The 23,232-nt window shown below is 45.7% G+C and overlaps 1 protein-coding gene across 1 annotated transcript in view; it reads left to right on the top strand.

The window, feature by feature from the left end:
* The window catches only part of LOC132864783 (sialate:O-sulfotransferase 1), a 63,742-nt gene extending 40,798 nt beyond the window's left edge, over window positions 1-22,944 (top strand). The window contains exons 6-8 of the mRNA XM_060898203.1: window positions 10,957-11,121; window positions 20,418-20,618; window positions 22,592-22,944. Coding sequence (XP_060754186.1) covers window positions 10,957-11,121; window positions 20,418-20,618; window positions 22,592-22,944 — 719 coding nt within the window. The remainder of the gene's footprint in view (window positions 1-10,956; window positions 11,122-20,417; window positions 20,619-22,591) is intronic.
* Window positions 22,945-23,232: the final 288 nt, after the last annotated feature.

Genomic DNA, 23,232 nt, shown 5'->3' with positions numbered 1-23,232 from the left:
CCCGGCCTGTGGACCACCTTGAAGTTGAAGGGTTGGAGTGCCAGATACCAACGGGTGATCCGCGCGTTGGCATCCTTCATGCGGTGGAGCCACTGGAGGGGCGCGTGGTCCGAACAGAGAGTGAAAGAGCGCCCCAGCAGGTAGTAACGGAGGGCGAGGACCGCCCACTTAATCGCCAGGCACTCTTTTTCAATGGTGCTGTAGCGCCCCTCACGCACCGACAGCTTCCGGCTGATATACAGGACCGGGCGGTCCTCCCCCTCCACCTGCTGGGACAAAAAGGCCCCCAGCCCTCTGTCCGACGCATCGGTCTGCAACACAAAAGGGAGAGAGAAGTCAGGGGAGTGTAAAAGTGGCCCCCCACACAGTGCAGCCTTTACCTCAGAGAAAGCCCGCTGGCACTGCTCCGTCCACTGGACCGGATCTGGCGCCCCCTTTTTAGTGAGGTCAGTCAGCGGGCTGGTGACGTCCGAATAATTAGGTATAAACCTACGATAGTAGCCAGCCAGCCCCAGGAACTGCCTCACCCCCTTTTTGGTCTTGGGCCTCGGGCAGGCCGCAATCGCTGCCGTCTTATTAATTTGGGGACGCACCTGCCCGTTGCCCAAGTGGAAGCCCAGATACCGTACTTCCACCCGCCCAATCGCACACTTCTTCGGGTTGGCAGTGAGTCCCGCCCTCCTCAGCGACCTAAGGACGGCCCTCAGGTGTTGTAGGTGCCGCTGCCAATCATTACTATAAATGATGATATCATCTAGGTAAGCGGCGGCATAGGTGGCGTGGGGCCGGAGGACCCTGTCCATCAGCCGCTGAAATGTAGCGGGCGCCCCAAACAGCCCAAAAGGAAGTGTGACGAACTGGTGTAAGCCGAACGGTGTGGAAAAGGCCGTTTTTTCCCGGGATAATGGAGTCAAGGAGATCTGCCAATATCCCTTCGTCAAATCCAGTGTCGAGTAAAAGCGAGCCGTGCCTAGTCGATCGAGCAGCTCATCAATACGAGGCATTGGGTACGCATCAAATTTAGACACCGCGTTGACTTTTCTATAGTCCACGCAGAACCGGACTGAGCCGTCGGCCTTGGGAACCAAGACCACCGGGCTGCTCCAGTCACTGTGGGACTCCTCGACGATGCCCATTTCGAGCATGGCCTGAAGTTCTTCCCGAACCACCTTTTTTTTGTGTTCGGGTAATCTATAAGGACGGCTCCGCACTACCACCCCCGGGGGCGTCTCTATGTGGTGTTCTATGAGGTTAGTGCGACCGGGCAGGGGCGAGAACACATCCGAAAACTCGGCCTGCAACTGGGCGACCTCCGTGAGTTGGGTCGGGGAGAGGTGGTCTCCACAGGGGACCGGAGAGGTACGCGATGCCAATGACCCTTTTTGGACCTCCGGCCCCAGCTCCGCCTTCTCCGGAACTACCGACACCAACGCCACGGGGACCTCCTCGTTCCAAAGTTTCAGCAGATTGAGGTGGTAGATCTGTAGCGCCCCCTCCCTGTCCGTTCGCCTAACCTCATAGTCGACGTCCCCGATTCGCCGTGTGACCTCAAAGGGTCCTTGCCACTTGGCGATTAATTTGGAGCTCGACGTGGGCAACAGGACGAGTACCTTATCTCCCGGAGTGAACTCTCTAAGGCGCGTGCCCTTGTTGTACAGGCGGGCTTGCCGTTCCTGGGCCTGCCGCAAATTCTCCTGAGTTAGGTGGGTGAGCGTGTGGAGTTTTGCGCGCAGATCCATAACGTACTGAATTTCGTTTTTGCTCGGTGAAGGTCCCTCCTCCCAATTTTCCCGCAGTACATCTAAGATGCCGCGCGGCTTACGCCCATATAATAATTCAAACGGGGAGAACCCCGTGGAGGCTTGGGGGACCTCTCGCACTGCAAACAACAAGGGTTCGAGCCACTTATCCCAGTTACGTGCGTCCTCACTTACGAATTTTTTGATAATATTCTTGAGGGTGCGGTTGAACCGTTCAACTAAACCGTCCGTCTGTGGGTGATAAACGCTGGTGCGGATCGGCTTAATACCCAGTAGCCCATACAGTTCGCTCAGTGTTCGTGACATAAACGAGGTGCCTTGGTCAGTCAGAATCTCTTTCGGGATTCCAACCCGGGAGATGACGTGGAAGAGGGCCTCCGCAATACTGCGTGCTGAGATATTGCGAAGAGGCACCGCTTCCGGGTATCGCGTTGCATAGTCCACCAGAACCAATATAAAGCGGTACCCTCGTGTTGACCGATCTAATGGCCCGACGAGATCCATCCCAATCCTTTCGAACGGGGTCTCGATTAATGGTAGGGGGCGCAAGGGCGCTTTTGGAATGGCCGCTGGATTTACTAACTGGCATTCGCGGCACGCCGTACACCACTTACGGACATCGCCGCGAATCCCCGGCCAATAGAATCGGGCCATTATCCGGGCGAGTGTCTTATCCTGCCCAAGGTGTCCAGCCATGGGATTAAAGTGAGCCGCCTGAAATACCAATTCCCGGCGGCTCTTTGGAATTAGCAATTGGGTGACTCGCTCTTTCGTCTGAGTGTCCTGCGTCACTCGGTATAACCTATCCTTCAAAATGGAAAAATAGGGGAAGGACGGGGTGGCGCCCGGCGGGAGCGTCTGACCATCGATTACTCTCACTTGGTCAAACGCGTGTCGCAGAGTCTCGTCTCGCGATTGTTCCAGTGGGAAATCCGCGAGGGATTCCCCAATAGAAAGAGGAGGGGCCGGTGGCTCCTCACTCTGTCGCGGAGATGACGTAGACGGCTCTGCGACCGCAGCTCCAGCCAAAGCGACACCGGGACCCTCCCCTGTTAACCGGCAGGACCCACTCTTTATTAGGCGTGCCATTAAACCCCGAAATCCCGGCCAATCAGTCTCCAAGATCAAAGAGTGGGTAAGGCGGGGATTAACCGCCGCCTTCACTATCGATTTCTCCCCTCTGAAATGTATGTGGACCGACACCAATGGGTAGCTGTGAATATCCCCGTGCACACACAACACCTTCACCCCTTGTGCTCCCCCCAATGCCTCGCCTTGCACCAGGCTTTGGCGGATTGAGGTCTGATTGCAACCTGAATCCACCAACGCCTGATATGTAGCCCCTTGTACACTTACCGGTATGCGATACGCTCCGGCCCGATCGAGGGCAGCCTCTGGCGCGTCGGGGATCCGCACCACCACCCCCACTTCCATCGCTGCACACTGTTGCTGCAGGTGGCCCGGATCCCCGCAGCGCCAGCAACCCGGCCCGGGCCTTCCCTCTGCAGCTGTGTTCTGGGGCTCACTCACCTGAGGGGGGGGAGAGACAGACACAGAAGGGAGAAACGGGAGGGCACCACGGGTGCGGCGGGCCGGCTGGGGTGGAGCCGGCCCCCGCCTCCGCGGTGGGGGAATGGGGCGAGGACGGGACACGGGAGGAGGGGGGGGAGAAAGAGAGAGAGAAGAGGAGAAAGAAGATGCTGTCGTCCGCTGTCCTGCTGCAGGAACAGCCGCCAGATGATCCTCCGCCAGTCCCACGGCCTGATCCAGCGACGCCGGGCGGTGGCACTGGACCCACTCCGCGGTTCCAGCTGGTAAGCGGGCGATGAACTGTTCCAGCGCCACCTGGTCGATGATTCCCTCAGCGTCGCGATCTTCGGCCCTCAGCCACCGCCAGCAGGCGTCCCGGAGCTGCTGGCCGAACGCGAACGGGCTGCCGACTTCCTCCATCCGCAGCGCGTGGAAGCGCTGGCGCTGCTGCTCCGGCGTGCGCCCCACGCGCTGGAGGACAGCCCGGCGAAGGTCGGCGTAGGCCAGCCTGCGATCGGCGGGGAGCTGTAGCGCGGCCAGCTGCACCTCTCCCGTCAGGAGGGGGAGGAGGCGCGCCGCGCGCTGCTCCATCGGCCACCCCGAGGCTTCGGCGACCTGCTCGAACAATGTGATGAAAGCCTCGGGGTCGTCCTGCGGGCCCATCTTGGTCACGGTGAGGGGAGACGGGCCCGCGGCCGGGGCGCTGGTGGACCCCGCCGACGCGAGGAGACGCCGGAACGCCTCTCGATCTTCCTGCTGGGCCAGCACCAGGGCTTCGAAGCGGCGCTCCTGCTCCTTTCGGAGCGTGACAAGTGCCTGGTGCTGGCTCTGCTGAGCCGTGGCGAGGGCGTGGACCAAGTCCGTGAACGGGGAGGATTCCATGGGGCTGCTGTGTTGGTGCGCCACCTTTTCCCGGGTTTTGGCACCACTGTAGCGCGTATTGAGTGTGGGTGGAGCACAGAGGACGGCAGGACAGCGTTTGGAGGCAGACAAGGTGATTTATTCTTATAACTTTTCAGTCTAAAAATCTTAGTTATTCATTTATTCACACACACACACACTCGTCTGGTCCCGGGTTGCGCTCCCTCTCCTCTCTCTCTGCCTCCTTAAATAGGGAGCGGTTACTGGGAAAACACACACACAAACACAGGTTAATTATCCTCAGGTGTCGCGATTCTGCCACTCACCTTCCCCGGCTCCACTCTCCTGTCACAGACCGGCGCTTGACCACGCCCCCGCTGCCACAGTATTGACTATATTTTCTATTCATTTTACAACTTATGGTGGTAAATAAAAGTGTGACTTTTCATGGAAAACACAAAATTGTCTGGGTGACCCCAAACTTTTGAACGGTAGTGTAGCCCTTTTTGACCAACAGGGATTGTGTTATTGAACCAGTTCTGTTCAGGATTCTTTGAACCTTGGTGCGAGCGAGCGAACGAACCGGCTCACATTTTCACCAGTTTTGAGCGGAGCCATTGTAAGCAAGAATGGAGGGCGTGGCACAATTCACAATGGGAGTAAACAGTCATAGCAAGATGGTGGACCATACTGATTACCTGCAAGCCTTTGTTCTGTTATTACAGATATTTGTTTTCGGTCCATTTTTTTCTGAAGTGTTTTATCCTTTTCCATTGTGTTCTCCATTATTGAGCTTTGCATCCTCTCCAAATCATTGTTGTAGTCGAGTCACTAAATCTCGAGTCCAAGGCCCTGTCCACATGAGTACGCGGCCTCACCCAATACGCTGTCGTTTTGAAAAAAATCTCCGTAAACACGGCGTCGTTTCGATTCACTGGAAACGACCCAAAATGCTGTAGCACATATGCCAGGCCTGTATGTGGCGCTGTGACGCCACCACACCAATACACTAAAACCGGAAGAGAAGCCATGGAGCATGCGTATAAAGGTCGCGCGGTGTTTACAAAACAAGCTCATAACACGAGAAGTTTTGTTGCTCCTCACAGTAATATAAAAGCAGAAGGTTTTGTTGTAGCAGCCGTAATAGACTGAGTTGTTTCTGCAGTACGAGCACAAGCCTGTAGTCCGCCGTTGTTGTTGTTGTTATGACGCATCTAGCGGTGGCGGCTGAGGTTAAAGGTTAAAGAGGCGGGGCTTATACGTCATCGTTTCTGAAAAAATCCGCTTCGCCGTCCAGACGACTCCGGGCTATCCGGCGTTTTTGGATTTTCCCACTCTGGGACCCGTTTTCAAAAAATACCGGTTTCACACCTCGAAAAAGCCAGCTCCGTCTGGACGCGAGGCCGAAACGATAAAGTATTTATGCGGATTCGACAAAAATGTACTCGTGTGGACAGGGCCCAAGTCCAGTCTCGAGTCCCCAGTGTTCAAGTCCAAGTCATTAAAGAAAATTTCAAGTCGAGCCCGAGTCGAGTCCAAGAACAAGACTCCACCCACACCATTTGACGGTGGCTGTTGCTGCCTTTCTGTGAAAGCATCTCTGCTACTGTGTTGGACTGACGTTACTGCCCGACTGCTGCATTTTAGTTAACAGGCTACTGATAAAAAGCTTGTTCATCACTCAGCAAGCCCCGCCCATTATCAACAGGGCAAATAACATGAGAGAGGGTTAACGCTAGCTAGTTCATTGCTCAGCAAGCAAGCCCTGCCCACTATCAACAGTGCAATGAACACAGCGTGTCACTTCCTTCTCTGGGTGGAGTCTTGCCAAATGACGATTGAAGTTCGAGGTTGTCCTAGTCGTCTCCTTGATGGTTCGTCTACATATGGAACACATAGCAATGCATTTTTTCCCACTGCACGAGAAGTCTGTATAAGCAAAGCGGACATTCTTAGCGGCGTCTCTCCAGGCATTTTAGCGCCATTAACGTTAGTTTGTTCCTAAACATGACGTATGAACAGGTGAATGTGCATTCTCTTGCACAAAATTAGTATAAAAATTAATGTAGATATAAATTGTGAGGGAAATTTAGTGGATGAACATTCCTATTCTCTGTGTTTCTGTGTGTTGAGCTCAAGTGGCCTAATATACTGAGAAAGATGTTTTTTCCAATGTTGTAATCGCTTTTCTGTGGCCTTGGTGGTAATGAGCAGGGTGCCTGAGTTCTCCATAACTACGCATCCACCTGCACATACCAGAGCACGCCAGGTGCACGCTTTAACAAAGCTTCATAGAAAATCTTGAGCCAATCACGTGAAGATGCAAGCAGTAAGTGAATGCCTTTAGAGCAGGGGTCACCAAACTTTTTTCTCTGGGGGCCACATTGTCGTTCCTGACTGTGATGGGGGGCCGGGGTCAGGTCAGCTATATCACATAGAATTGTATGACCCAGACAAATATGACCACCAGCAGGCCTCATTGTGTAGTAGAGATTACTAGCCTGGCACGGCCATCCCCACTACTATACCCACACTACTATATCAACACTTGATTCCTGGCACATATTTGTTTATCTTTACTAGTGGTCTGCAAAAGTAGTAATTGAGTCTTCACACTTTGTTTTAATTTGAAATACCACTGATATTCCATTTATTTATTTTCTAATAAAAATAATATCAAAGCTGTCAAGGTAAGAAACATCTGCCTAGTTGAGGTCATTGACACTGGCAAAGGTGAGTGGAAAATTATAAATTGTAGGTAGGCCTGTTGATATTATTAATAATATTAATAATAATTGTGTGCAGCACTTAATAAAGGTCAAATAAATAGGCCTATAAAATAAATACATTTTAAAAAACAGTGAAATTATAATAATATGAGCAATAGATCAATAGATCACAGCAGTTGTGCTGTGTCCTGCACGTCATTGCTCTCATCCATGGCCAAAGCAAAAAACTCGAATTCTGACACTCTCTCATTCAGCTGGTCATACACGTTGTCCCCCAGATCTTCGGTTCGCCTGGTCATAGTAGGTGCGGAGAGACTCACCGCATTGAGCGCATCCTTCTTGTCGGGACACACCTCCTCGGCCACAGCAAGCATGCATACTTTAACAAAGTCCCCATCAGTAAACGGCTTTCCATGGGTAGCTAGTAGGTGAGCTACCTTATAGCTAGCTCGGACAGCAGCCTGGTTGATCTGGGTTTGGCGAAGGAATACATTCTGTTGTGCAGCCAGTCCGCATTTCATCCTCCGAATCCTGTCTTCTCTTGTTTGCCCTCGCAAACTAGCATACTCTTTGTGGCGGGTTTCATAGTGACGACGCAGATTATATTCTTTGAAAACCGGCACACTTTCTTTACATACAAGATAAACTGCACGGTCCTTACACTGAACGAAAAAATAATCGGTGGTCCACTGTTCTTTAAAAACTCTGCACTCTCTGGCAGCTTTTCGCTGACCGCTAGCCATTTTGCTGTCCTGAACACTGACAGTTCTCTGCGCATGCGCTGCCTGTCACTGCTTGATCGCGAGCATATGACGAAAATTCGGAAAATATGAATAGTTCATTTTATAACTAAATATCAATTTTAATTGATAAAATCAACAAAATACAAGATGCAGACATGTTATTATTTGCCAAAAAGCAATTTAAAAAAATAGGCCATGACCACTTTTGGGGATTGCCTCATAGGGCCGGTTCAAGTGGTGGGGGGCAGAGGGGCTGGGGGGCCGGTCAAAGGGGGGTGGCGGGCCGGATCTGGCCCGCGGGCCGTAGTTTGGTGACCCCTGATCTACGATAATAAATGACTGAAAAGACACCTGCTAAGCGTTCTGAAGTGTTTATTAGACATTTCCATTACAAAATATCTTATGCCAAATTATTATGGCATGTTACAAAAAAATAAAGATAAAAATCCGAGTCCTCGTCTCCAATTTACAAGTCCAAATGCTGTTAATGCACGAGTCCGAGTCATCAGTGCTCAAATCCAAGTAAAGTCATGAGTCCTTAAAATTAGGGCACAAGTCCTGACCTCGAGTACTACAACCCATACTAACCGGGTTGACTTTTATGAGCTGTGTGTCCTTTCCAAATCAGTGTTGTAGTCGAGTCACTAAATCTCGAGTCCAAGTCCAGTCTCATACTAATGACACACCCACTGAAAACGCCCGTGGTTCATGCTGGAAAAACCAGCAATATTTCGGTTCCAGCTAGGAACTGACTTTTCAGGTTCCGATCCAATTTATTTTTGGTTGAAATGCTCTGGGGTGGGTTTCCCAAAAGCCTCTTAATGCTAAGAGCATCTTAACTAGGAGAGAGAGTGTTCATTATGATGCTCGCTCTACCATTTAACGATGATCTTTGTGCTGCGATGCTTTTGGGAAACTCACCACCAAATGGTTCATAATTTGTTCTGCGATCCAGAACAGAACCTGTTCCTGAACCTGTTGGTCAAAAAGAGAAAACTGAGTGTTAAACACACAAACACATCGGCTGATTCATGATAGCAATTCTCCTTTTAATATTGTGCCGCTCAGTGCAAAGGTTTGTACCCCCTTGAAACATGAAAAAGACATTATTAAGGGATATGGTGTTCTGGGAAGCAAACCAATCATGCAGTGGTGTTTTATGAAAGAACATGATGTCATATTTAATTTTATTCATTTATTATCCAGTTACATTTAATATCGTGGAACATCCATGAAACAAGTTCATTCCCACTTCATAGCACAAATTCTCCAGAAAGCACTGTTTTCACTTGTTTGGTTCTGCAAGTGCTTTATACACTCACCGGTGGCCACTTTATTAGGAACACGCTGATAAACACCCGCTGTTTGATGCTGTTCTCTAATCAGCCGATCCCTTGACAGCAGCACAGTGCATCAAATCACGCAGATACAAATCAAGAGCTTCAGTTAATGTTCACAATGTTCAAACATCAGGATGGGAAAAATTGTGATCTCACAGTGAAGTATGACTTTCTTTCACTGTGGCGTGGGCGCTGGTTTGAGCCAGATGAAGCATGAAGGTTTGAGTATTTCAGAAACTGCTGATCTCCTGGGGTTTTCACACGCACACACAACAATCTCTCGAGATTATACAGAATGGTGTGAAAAACAAAAAACACTGAGCGACAGTTCTGTGGGTGGAAGCCAGTGGCGGCTGCTGGTTTTTAAAACAGGGGAAGCCCATTTTACGCATTCATCGTAAAACCTGTAGGACGGATATCAAAGCATAGAAAGGTGTGCCCCATTAGCACAGTGAACTAGACAACCCTACCTAGTGTCAGAAAGTATTTTTGCTTGTACATTTCATGTTATAGTCTGGCTTGCCAGGCTAGTGCCTCATATCCTTAATCAAAAATATCAAACATCCAAAAATCACTGGCTATTCAACAAAGAGCCTTGAACAATCATACCCTGATATGCAACACAGAGTCTTTAACACAACACCCAGCTGTGCAACACATCCTTGAACATCTTCTGCAACACAGTCTGGAAATTTATAACCAGGTAGGCTATGCAACACACAGAACCTTGAATATTATACCCAGGTATAACCTATAACACAGAGCCCACCATTCTCTTAACATTACTGAACAATATACACACTTCAGATTCATGAACATGAACACTATTTATACACAAATTCTGCCCTCCGCTCCTTTTCCAGAAAATGGTCTGTGACCCTGTCATACCAGCTGGTTGTGCTTTCCAGAGACTTCACCAATTTCTGTTAGCAGCTAGCACTGCAGATCCCAATAAGGCTCAAGCTAGCCTACAACCAGATTGAACTACAAATGAAATAAACGAGTGAATTCACGAATGATCAAACTGATAGAATGGATGAAAGTTAACGGAGCACAACGAGTAATATTTACATTTATTTACAGAGTAATGTACAGAGACATCAATGAGAAGAACCGTTTATATGAAAAGAAATTCGGACAGCACTTTGGCACACGACTACACTTTCTCGACATCCGCTAGGGACTGACTTATCATACTTCAGTGTTCCTCGCCGAAGTACCGCCCTCCTCATGTCTTTCAAACACTACCTCCAATAATCCTTTATCAGCCCGGCTTCTTGTCCCTCCCACTGTCTCGTTTAGTCCCAGAGAAGCCCGGCTTCCCTGGAAGTGACGATTTTGTTGATTTTAACCAATAACAACTAGCCGAAATTGGCTGTTCAGAGCCGTCTCATAGACTGCAACGGATACCCGGCTGCCAGTCAGTGTTGCCAGATACTGCTGACGTTTTCCATCCCAAAATATATTCAAAACCCGCCAAAATGCACTTAAAACCGCCCAATCTGGCAACACTGCTGCCAGTCCATAGAGCCCATTGAAATAAGAAAGGTTACAGCCTGGCAGCAAAGGTGATTCTCGTAGCGAACTGCAAGTTCGTCAGACATCACTCAAATAAGTTACAGGATAGTTATGAACATAAATACAATCTTGGGCATATATTATGTTATGCAAGTTATTGTTTTAATGAGAATTCAACGTCGTAGATGCCGCAGTTTGGGGAGAGAATTTTAGGGGAAGCTCGGCTTCCCTTGTTGTCTCTGAGAAATCGCCCCTGGTGGAAACAAACGCCTTGTTAATAAGAGAGGTCAGAGGAAAATGGCCAGATATTAATCACAGGAAAAAAAAAAAAAGAACACCCCTTGTCCAAATTTTGGAAATGTTCACCTCTATTACCTACACTCCGTTTTGCTTCCATCACTTTATAGCAACATGTAACAGGTTTATCTCTCTATTTGTTCATTTGGTGATGAATAACTCTACGTTCCTCACACAGACTCCAGATGTACGGAGAGAAGATTCCTGCCAGAAAAGTTGACCCGGTTGGTGGCTCTGTCCAGTTTTCCTGGAGCAGGGAACACCTGGGTGAGACACCTGATCGAGCTCGCTACTGGATATTACACAGGCAGCTACTACTTCGACGGCACACTTTACAATCGAGGTAAACAGACCTGACATTTTCTTCTAATTGTATTATTTTTATCGTAATATAATTTGAAAAAAAAAATTACACCAAACACAGTAAATGCTTCTTCAGTCCATCCCTGTGTGTGCCTGAAACAAAAGGAACTCAGATTTAAGAGACCACATTATACATTTAAATCAAGTTTCATCCAAGCAATAAAATCATGTTTTGATGAGAAACATGTTTCTTTTTTTATTTTTATCAAAACTATACGTTTCTAATTATTAGATTGAATTATTCATGTTGTCTTAAATTAAATCAATTACGTTGTTAAATCTCATGACGATGTTGCCACAGACTGGAGCTGGAACTGTAATTATACAGTCGGAGGAAAATGTTTGTACACCCTTTGGAATTTTTTACATTTCTGCCTAAATTGGTCATAAAACATCGCCTGAACTCTCCAGCAATCTTAAGAATGAACAAACAGTGTCTGCTTGAACTAAAACCACTCAAACAATTACATGTTATCATATTTTTATTGGCCATAAGATGGAAATATTGACAGGATAGGGAGGCATAAGTAAGTACACCCTTAGCTAAGGCTCATCCAAGAGCTAATTAGACTAATTAGATGATTAAACAATTTGACTCAGGTGTGAGCCAACCTGATGTCCAATCACTGAGGTGTGTCGTAAGCTACCCACCCCACTGGAAAACCAGTTAAAAGGTGTGTTTTGATGAGAGGCATGTTCTGTGCATCATGCCTCGCTCAAAGGAGCTGTCTGAAGACTTAAGACACAAAATAATTGATTTGTATAAAACTAAAAAGGGTTACAAAACCATCTCTAAGACCCTTGGTGTTCATGTGTCTACAATTAGAAAAATTGTGTATAAATGGAGACAATTTGGAACGGTTGTTACTCTGCCAAGGAGTGGCCGCCCTGCGAAGATCACTCCAAAGGCACTGCGAGTCATCATCAATGAGGTAAAAAAGAATCCAAGAGTGTCCGCTGAAGACTTGAGGAAATCACTGAAACATGCAGACATCTCTGTGGACACATCTACTATAAGAAAGACACTGAACAAGAATGGGATTCATGGGAGAAGGCCACGGAGGAAGCCATTGCTGTCCAGAAAGAACATTTCTGCTCGTTTGGAGTTCGCGAAAAAGCATTTGGATGCTCCTCAGCGCCACTGGAAAAACATATTGTGGTCTGATGAAACCAAAGTTGAATTGTTTGGGGGGAACACACCACATCATGTGTGGAGGAAAGTCGGTACAGCACACCATCAGCAAAACCTCATCCCCACCGTCAAGTATGGCGGCGGTAGCATCATGGTGTGGGGGTGCTTTGCTGCCTCTGGGCCTGGACAACTGGCTATAATCAATGGGAAAATGAATTCTCAAGTATATCAAGATATTTTGCAGAAAAACCTGAGGCAATCTGTCAAAAAGTTGAAACTCAAGAGAGGATGGGTTCTGCAACAGGACAATGACCCTAAACACAGAAGCAGGTCGACATTAGAATGGTTTCAGAAGAACAAAATTCACATTCTGGAATGGCCCAGTCAAAGCCCCGACCTCAATCCAATCGAGATGTTGTGGCATGACCTCAAGAAAGCCATCCATTCCAGGCATCCCAGGAATCTTGCTGAATTGCAACAGTTTTGCAAAGAGGAATGGTGCAAGATTTCTCCTGATCGTTGTGCCCGTCTAGTCTGCAACTACAGGAAACGTCTGGTTGAAGTTATTGCAGCCAGAGGAGGGTCAACCAGCTACTAAATCAAAGGGTGTACTTACTTATGCCTCCCTATCCTGTGAATAATTCCATCTTATGGTCAATAAAAATATGATAAAACGCAAATGTTTGGGTGGTTTTAGTTCAAGCAGACACTGTTTGTTCATTCTTAAGATTGCTGGAGAGTTCAGATGATGTTTTATGACCAATTTAGGCAGAAATGTAAAAAATTCCAAAGGATGTACAAACATTTTCCTCCGACTGTAGTGTTAAATCGATACCATTAAAATGTATAGTGATAATGTCATGACTGCAGTTGTCATGAACAGTTTTGCACTCAAGTTTCCATCAATGAAGAGTTACAACATCAACGAAACTGACTTCATGTTAAAACTGTTAATATTATAGTCAGGCTGTCTGTTGTTGCCCAAATGAGGATGGGTTCCCTTTTGAGTCTGGTTCCTCTCGAGGTTTCTTCCTCATGTCGTCTGAGGGAGTTTTTCCTTGCCACCGTCGCCACAGGCTTGCTCATTGGGGATAGATTAGGGATAAAATTAGCTCATGTTTTAAGTCGTTCAAATTCTGTAAAGCTGCTTTGCAACAATTTTTATTGTTAAAAGCGCTATACAAATAAACTTGACTTGACTTGACTAATGTGGCTGTGGCAAAATGCCAGAGATCTGGGTTTGAGCCTCAGTTTGATCTCAGGTGAGAGTGCAGTTTGATTTTATCCAGCGTTTTCAAAATGCACGATCAAATCATGCTGGATGGATGAAAACAAGTTTAACCATTTCAGCACTGAAAGCTGCGATATCGGTCTGGAAGATATGGAATCTTTCAACAGTGTGTATTAGGTGGGGTTTACATTAGACCGTATCAGCGGATCATCAGATTAACGTTTTTAAAACGATTAGCGTGCACACAGCAACGCCAATACACGATTCGCGTGCACACAGCAACGCCAATACACGGATACGCTCGGCTCCGCAGGCATCCTGCACTCCAAATCACTCCGCCCTGAACAGCGAGTGCCCTCTGGAGGGTGCGCACTCCGGCCCTGCGCAGCTCACAGAGCGCGCGAGTGAAGTGCACGAGCAGTGATTCGGGACTGAGCCGCTGTGTGTGTGATCTCAGTGCATATCGGGTATGCGCAAGTCACTTACCACTTGCAAGTGGAAGGATGGCAAGCCTAAAGACAATCATAACTACACAATGGGCAGTATTTGCATCAGTATTTTCATACTTTTATACTCTTTAATGAAAGGTGATACAAGGCGGAAGTCCGCGCCGTTTTTCAGCAGTCGCGTCACATGACCAACGCCAGCGAATCAGGAAGGTGGATGTCACAGTGACGTTGTCCAATGACGACGCCAGCTAGAGCTCAGCACAGCGTATCCACGTATCTGCGTATTCTCAATGTTTACACAGCACCGGACCAGACACGATCTGGATTGAATACGTGGACCCTGGCGGATTCCCGTTTCCCGGCGTTTCCAGGCGTTTTAATGTAAATGGACAGTGCATCCGTGAAGAAAACGAGACAGATACGGTCTAATGTAAACTTGGCCTTAGTCACAGTTACTGTATCATGGCAGACTGCTATTCCGGTCTCAGTTTAGTCGAAAAACTCCTGTGTATCGGAAATGCTGATTGGTTAAGAAGTCGGATTCTCTGGGATTTCCAGCAACGTAATTAAGATAAGCAGAATGTTATTTTATATTCATTCGAGTTACGCATCTTTCTTTTGGTAAATATTAGTGGATAAAACACAAATTTGCCTGTGTTTGAGTTTATTGTCATAAGTGTTACATATTCTCGAATCAGAATTCCTCTCGTTTCCATCACTACCAAATATGTCACTATGGCACACATTCCGGTTCACTATATTTCCTTTTAATATTGTGTCCTGGTTTATACTGAATTTACCACAGTTACTTCATGCTGATGATGGTATTTATTTGCTAATAATAAGAATGATAATAATAATAATAGGAGTGGCACGGTGGTGTAGTGGTTAGCACTGTTGCCTCACAGCAAGAAGGTCTGGGTTCAAGCCCAGTGGCCGACGGGGGCCTTTCTATGCGGAGTTTGCATGTTCTCCCCATGTCCGCGTGGGTTTCCTCCGGGTGCTCCGGTTTCCCCCACAGTCCAAAGACATGAAGGTTAGGATAATTGGTGGCTCTAAATTGACCATAGGTGTGTGATGACCTGGCGACTTGTCCAGGGTGTACCCTACCTCTCGCCCATAGTCAGCTGGGATAGGCTCCAGCTTGGCCGCGACCCTGCACAGGATAAGCAGCTACAGATAATGGATGGATAGATGGATGGATAATAATAGCTTTATTAAGCACAAGAGCCACTCAGCTGATGCTGCTTTCCATTGGAGACGTGTCTAAACTTATGTGAATAATCTATACCTACATTATTAAGTTTGTAAAATATACAATATAACTAATATAAAATAAGCAATATACAGTATAGTGAGACGGACATATTATTGTGATTAATAATGAATAAAATTTGTATTCCGTTTATAAAAAAATAAATAAATAACATTATATCGAGTGTACAGCAGTCTGTATCTGAAGGTACGCAGTGATGAAAGGGTTAACTCAATTCACTCACCTGGAAACGATGTACAGTACGCATTGGAATGAATTAAATTCAATTTGATTATTTTTTTTCTCCAGTGTGAGTGAGAACATTTAGGAAGCATGAGCATTAATCATCCAAAGATCCTCTTAAGGAATAACTTTGTTTGTTTGTTTGTTTGTTTGTTTGTTTGTTTGTTTGTTTGTTTGTTTAAATACAGTCAGAGGAAAATGTTTGTACATCCTTTGGAATTTTTTACATTTCTGCCTAAACTGGTCATAAAACATCATCTGAACTCTCCAGCAATCTTAAGAATGAACAAACAGTGTCTGCTTGAACTAAAACCACCCAAACATTTGCGTTTTATCATATTTTTATTGGCCATAAGATGGAATTATTCACAGGATAGGGAGGCATAAGTAAGTACACCCTTTGATTTAGTAGCTGGTTGACCCTCCTCTGGCTGCAATAACTTCAACCAGACGTTTCCTGTAGTTGCAGACTAGACGGGCACAACGATCAGGAGAAATCTTGCACCATTCCTCTTTGCAAAACTGTTGCAATTCAGCAAGATTCCTGGGATGCCTGGAATGGATGGCTTTCTTGAGGTCATGCCACAACATCTCAGTTGGATTGAGGTCGGGGCTTTGACTGGGCCATTCCAGAATGTGAATTTTGTTCTTCTGAAACCATTCTAATGTCGACCTGCTTCTGTGTTTAGGGTCATTGTCCTGTTGCAGGACCCATCCTCTCTTGAGTTTCAACTTTTTGACAGATTGCCTCAGGTTTTTCTGCAAAATATCTTGATATACTTGAGAATTCATTTTCCCATTGATTATAGCCAGTTGTCCAGGCCCAGAGGCAGCAAAGCACCCCCACACCATGATGCTACCGCCGCCATACTTGACGGTGGGGATGAGGTTTTGCTGATGGTGTGCTGTACCGACTTTCCTCCACACATGATGTGGTGTGTTCCCCCCAAACAATTCAACTTTGGTTTCATCAGACCACAATATGTTTTTCCAGTGGCACTGAGGAGCATCCAAATGCTTTTTCGCGAACTCCAAGTGAGCAGAAATGTTCTTTCTGGACAGCAATGGCTTCCTCCGTGGCCTTCTCCCATGAATCCCATTCTTGTTCAGTGTCTTTCTTATAGTAGATGTGTCCACAGAGATGTCTGCATGTTTCAGTGATTTCCTCAAGTCTTCAGCGGACACTCTTGGATTCTTTTTTACATCATTGATGATGACTCGCAGTGCCTTTGGAGTGATCTTCGCAGGGCGGCCACTCCTTGGCAGAGTAACAACCGTTCCAAATTGTCTCCATTTATACACAATTTTTCTAATTGCAGACACATGAACACCAAGGGTCTTAGAGATGGTTTTGTAACCCTTTTTAGTTTTATACAAATCAATTATTTTGTGTCTTAAGTCTTCAGACAGCGAGGCATGATGCACAGAACATGCCTCTCATCAAAACACACCTTTTAACTGGTTTTCCAGTGGGGTGGGTAGCTTACGACACACCTCAGTGATTGGACATCAGGTTGGCTCACACCTGAGTCAAATTGTTTAATCATCTAATTAGTCTAATTAGCTCTTGGATGAGCCTTAGCTAAGGGTGTACTTACTTATGCCTCCCTATCCTGTCAATATTTCCATCTTATGGCCAATAAAAATATGATAACATGTAATTGTTTGAGTGGTTTTAGTTCAAGCAGACACTGTTTGTTCATTCTTAAGATTGCTGGAGAGTTCAGGCGATGTTTTATGACCAATTTAGGCAGAAATGTAAAAAATTCCAAAGGGTGTACAAACATTTTCCTCCGACTGTAGTACTGCTGTACTGATGTGACAAACTCAGGAAACTTTCTTGAAATTACTAAAAAAGTCATTATTTATTTATCTATTTATTTATTTTTGTGGGGTGGGTAGGTGGGGGAGCAGTGCCTTAGGTTCAGGTCAGGGGCGGGTTTAGTGTTCATACAAAATCACCTTCACTTCCTTAAAGGTCCCATGGCATGACATTTTCACTTTCTGAGGTTTTTTATCGTTAAAATGAGTTCCTCTGACCTCCTTAAGTCACCCCAGTGGCTAGAAATTTCATCATGTGTAAACCAAACTATGCCCAACATTTGAGAATGGCGCGTCAAAACGGCGCGTTGATAAGCTCTTCCCTTTACTACGTCAGCAAGGGAGATGATCCCCACGCCCCCCCTCTGGATTCCCACCCACTGTATGGATTGCCCCGCCCAGTTGTAGTGAGGAGACCATAGAGGACACAACAACATGGCATCACCTAAGTGAGTGAAACATGGAAATTGCGCTGTACATGGATGTGACAACACAGAAAAGAGTCTGTTTTTACTGCCGACGGGAGAGCCCCTGAAGACGCAGTGGCTTAATTTTATTTACTTCAATAATACGCCGTCGAGTCTACCTAAGACGGTGTATGTTTGTTGGAAGCATTTTCCTGAGGAATGTTTCCACAACTTGGGACAGTACAGGGCAGGTTTTGCACATCAACTGTCACTGAAGCCTGGGTCCGTACCAAACATCCCTGCCGCATCAGCCACAAACACCGAACAAGTAAGTGTATAACTGGTCGTTTTGCCGTGTTTTAAAATCGGTGCGTTAGCCTAGCAGTGGCTACATTAGCTGTGCAGCTAACCGCTTCCTGCAGTTAGCCAGGTACTCTGCGCTACAAAACTAAAGAGCATGCAGCATGCTCTGTTAAACTGACTTTAGTCTGGAAATTGACTGTAACTTATGAGCTTATGTTTGACTATTGCTCCGCAATGCATGTCTTCTGTTGGATAAGCGCTATGTTGCTGTAGTTGCTGCTTCTATCCTCTTTGGTTATGGAGTGCATGTTCAAGCCTAGGGTATTATACGTTCGTAAACTACCACTCCGAACACTCTCACTCTCTGTTCTCTGTGTCACGTTGAGTTTACGAAAGGAGTCCGAGGGAGAACGGGGTTTTGTCTTAGCAGCGTGGCTACAGGTGCTGATAGCAGCGAGTATGTGTGTGCGCAGCTTGGTCAAGCCCCTCCCTCCTGCTTCTCATTAGCAAAACGACACACTGGGAAAAGCGCTGAAATGGGGCTTTCTCCCAGGAGGCTATATTTACGTGCCGAGGGTTCATTTCGAGAAAGGCTGCGGATATAACATCCGGAAGCCTCCACGAGCCCGTTTAAAGCATCAACAAGCCACCATGCCATGGGTCCTTTAATGAGATCAGGATGAACAAAAGATGGTCACTGTGACATACAGAGAGCAAATGAGGGCCAAAACTTTGCGAATGAACTCTATTTGATTTCACTTGTCATATAATTAAATGGACCACATTTTAAATAAATAAATAAATAAATGGACCTTGAGCTTGCCAGACAGTGAGCCAACATAGATGTCTGGAAATTGTTATAACTTGTTTATTAATTAATTTGTTTATTAATGATTGATAAAGTGTTTCCAACCTTATTATAATAGCGTAATTAAATGTGCCATCTAATAATACAATCTAATTAATAATATACCATATTTACCATTATAAACCATGTATACGCCATTTATAAAGGTAATCTTATTGGAAAGTGGTACCAGAAATACAAAAAAAAGTGTGTGGGGGGGGGGGGATTTATGCATAGGAATTTAAAAAAATTAAAAATCACCCAAGCATGGAGAACATGGCTAAATAAATGATAAACAGTTTATTGAAAACTTTTTATGTATCACATTCAGTTTTTTTTTTTTTAACCTCCATAACACCTGGCATTCCTGCCGCTCTACACAGCTCTGTCCTTTTCTCAGTTCAGCAGCTCACATCAACAAAAACACTGCAAGCCAGAACACACAGCATACATGTTCGAATCCCTTGATTCAGAGTCAAATCGGTTCCTCACTGTAGCCAAACTGCACTAGAGTTCAGCTGGTAGTGGGAGAGACGGCCTCACTCAGACGAACATGTCTCCTTCTCACCTGCCAAAAGAACCATACTGAGACGAGAACACACCAGAGCACTGATCCGACTGATGAAACACGACAGACAGGATCTGAAAGCAGTCTTAAACACCCAAGAGAAGTTAGCAGGTCCGGATTTAATCATCCTCCCTGTTGTAGCAGCACAATATACTATCTCATCTCATTATCTGTAGCCGCTTTATCCTGTTCTACAGGGTCGCAGGCAAGCTGGAGCCTATCCCAGCTGACTACGGGCGAAAGGCGGGGTACACCCTGGACAAGTCGCCAGGTCATCACAGGGCTGACACATAGACACAGACAACCATTCACACTCACATTCACACCTACGGTCAATTTAGAGTCACCAGTTAACCTAACCTGCATGTCTTTGGACTGTGGGGGAAACCGGAGCACCCGGAGGAAACCCACGGGGAGAACATGCAAACTCCGCACAGAAAGGCCCTCGCCGGCCACGGGGCTCGAACCCGGACCTTCTTGCTGTGAGGCGACAGCGCTAACCACTACACCACCGTGCCGCCCCCACAATATACTAAATTATGAAATAAAATGATTCAACATGAATAGTTGAGACTTTCTTGAATCATACATCAGATAAAGATTTATGTCTGGAGCACAATTTATACATTTAATCCAGCTCAATAAGCTTTAGAAAGAGAAAAGGAAAGTGTATGAAATGTAACAGAAATTGTAAAGATCAATATTTTTTTTAAATGATCATCAAGTAACCATGAAATAAAATACATGACATAAATTAAAAATAATATTAAATAATTAAAATTGTTTGAAAGACTTGGCTAAAGCAGAAAAACGTAGCTGAAGGATTTGCCCGAAGCTGAAAGTCAGACACTTGCTCCTATCCATCACTGACCTGATATCATTAGTCTGGCGTGTGAAGGAGAAGCGCCATTACTCAGATTACTGGAAACCATGTGTGCGTTTGGATTGAGACATGGCTCTGAGATGCACCCGCGTCTTTCTTTCTGGCATCAAGTCTCAAACCTCCTTCCTTCTGTTCAGGCTTCAAGGGTGAGAAGGATTACTGGAAAAGTGGACGCACCATCTGCGTGAAGACGCACGAGAGCGGCAAGCGTGACATCGAGATGTATGACTCGGCCATCTTGCTGATTAGAAACCCGTACCGTTCTCTCATGGCCGAGTTTAATCGCAAATGTGCAGGACATCTCGGCTTCGCCTCGGACCAGCACTGGAAGAGCAACGGTATCTCCATCACACCACATTCTTTCACTGTCTCACTGGCAAAAACAAAAATCTCATAGGCTCCGAATTAACTGTTGAATTCTGGATTCTGATTGGTTAGAAGGTGCTGATTAATTTTCACATAATCGCAGCAGCTCGGGCAGTAGCTTGTTCAAAAATGTTGTAGTTTCCATAGTAACAAGTACAGTAACAAGGTTTATTTTATTTACTTCACAGTTATGGAAGGAGTCTTCAGTGTCAGTGCTTTGTAACACTATGGAGATTTTAGGGCCTGAGCACCGGAGGTGCAAGGCCCTATTGTTTTCTGAAGGATTAGCTTATTATTATTATTATTATTATTTTCTTCCTCTTCTTCGTCTTTTTCTTCAAGACTTGGCCATTTTTGAGGTGGTTTCCATGGGCAAAAACTCACAAAATTTGGTAGACACATCAGTCCTGGCCACTGCTACTCAGGGATGCAGGCTTGGCCCCAGATGTGTCCGTGGGACTCCATAGCACCCCCACATGTCATTGAGACTTTTGCCTGGTATATAGTTTCACCTATCCGTGTCAAATTTGGTAGGTGTGTGGAGTGCCCCAAGAGGAACAAAATTGTAATATACATTGTATTAGCCAATTGAACTGCAAAGGGATTTGCAATATCATGTAAGATGTTGAAAAGGTGAAGCAATAAATTTATATGTTAAGCCACACAAACAGGAAATGTGTCATAAATTCACCATGCATTGCCTGATATGGCTCAAACTTCACAGGTTATAGGACATAATGGCTCTGATGATATCCACATGCCTAAAGTGACTCTCTGGTTTAGCGCCACCATTTGGATCTGGACAGTAATGATTCCATTGTCTAAAAACTCAAACTCATCAAATGTGGTACACAAATCAGTCCTGCCCACCAGTACTCATGGATACAGGCTTGGTACTTGGTGTGTCTGTGGGACTCCATAGCGCCCCCACATGTCATTGAGACTTTTGCCTGGTATATAGTTTCACCTATCAGTGTCAAATTTGGTAGGTGTGTAGGGGGGGTGCCCCAAGATGAACCAAATTGTAATGTACATTGTATTAGCCATACTCAACAGGAAGTGAGTTATTTTTGAGTTTGTGCATTTTGATTTACAAACGTGTTACATTTTGACATTCTCCTCCGAGGCAGTTTGTTGGACTCATGCTGGATTTGGTTTACGTGATGTCAAAGTGTTGCTGATTTTGAATTGCGAAGGAATTTGCGTTATCTTGCAAGACATTGAAAAGGTGAAACAATAAATTTATCTGTTAAGCCACGCAAACAGGAAATGTGTCATGAATTCGCCATGCATTGCCTTATATGGCTCAAACTTCACAGGTTATAGGATATGATGGTTCTGATGATATCCACATGCCCAACGTGACCCTCTGGTATAGTGCCATCGTTTTGGACATGGGCAGTAATGATTCCATTGCCTAAAATCTCATCACTGGTGGTACACACATCAGATACCCAGGCTTTTATCTCACGTCTCAGATGTGTCTGCATTGTATGATGACCATGTGTGATGGGTGACAGAACTGGAGGTGTTCAGGCCCTTCATTGCTGCTTGCGGCTATATTTTTGTTTTATTCCCTTCAAGTAAGATTCCCATCATGTTTTATGGACATTCTGCAACATTAATTGTAACTATAAATGGGTAAAAAGTGCAGCCTATCATTCAGTTAAATTTCTTGAGTATAAGAGGAATAAAACACTTCAGGATGTACTGTTCTTGGAAAGTAATCTTTGGCATTGCAACAGTAACTAGTCATTGCTTATTTTCCAATAACAGCACAACTCTACATGTTTGATTTCTTTCTCATTTCCGTGCAGAAAGATCAATGCTGTTATCTCAGAAATGCAAAAAGCAGAAAGCCAGTTGGATTTGCAAAATGTAATTAAGGCCAACTGAGACACTGAAGGATTAAACAGATATTTGCTCTCTCTGTGTGTCTGTGCAGAATGGCCTGAGTTTGTGGGCAGTTACGCATCCTGGTGGGCGTCTCACGTCCTCGACTGGCTCCGATTTGGCCAGAAGCTGCTGGTGATTCATTATGAAGAGCTGCAGGAGTCGCTGGTGCCCAGACTCCGCTCTGTTATCGCCTTTCTCAATGTCAGCACCAGCGAAGAACGTCTGCTCTGCGCCGAAACCAACAAGGACGGGCATTTCAAACGCTCCAGTGCGCATCGGCCCACCTTTAACCCCTTCACCCCGGACATGAGACGCTTGATTGACAGTTATATTACAGTAGTGGATCAGGCACTCAGAGACAGCAACCACAGTGGCCTGCCTCAGGAGTACATCCCAAGATGATGAGGGTTATAACCATGGCCTTTGTTTTGTTTTAGTTTTCCTTCATTTTTAATCCTTCACATTTTAAATTAAGGGCTTTGTTCCAGGTAAATGTTAGTTTTGTTTTTGGAGCATTGTCAGGATTTGATTTTCTTTTCCAGTTTAAAGCTTTGGCACTCTGCAGAATGCCATTATGTTTAATGTTGCGGTGAAGATTCATTAAAGATTCCATCTCATGAGATTCTGGTAAGATTACAAGGGAAAATGTTGAGGATTTGACCGAGTGGAAATGATGTCGAGAATGTGTAG

Source organism: Neoarius graeffei, chromosome 17 (genome assembly GCF_027579695.1).
Source record: "Neoarius graeffei isolate fNeoGra1 chromosome 17, fNeoGra1.pri, whole genome shotgun sequence".
Lineage (NCBI taxonomy): Eukaryota > Metazoa > Chordata > Actinopteri > Siluriformes > Ariidae > Neoarius > Neoarius graeffei.
The sequence above is the reverse complement of the archived record's forward strand: the minus strand, read 5'-3'. Positions and strand labels throughout refer to the sequence as shown.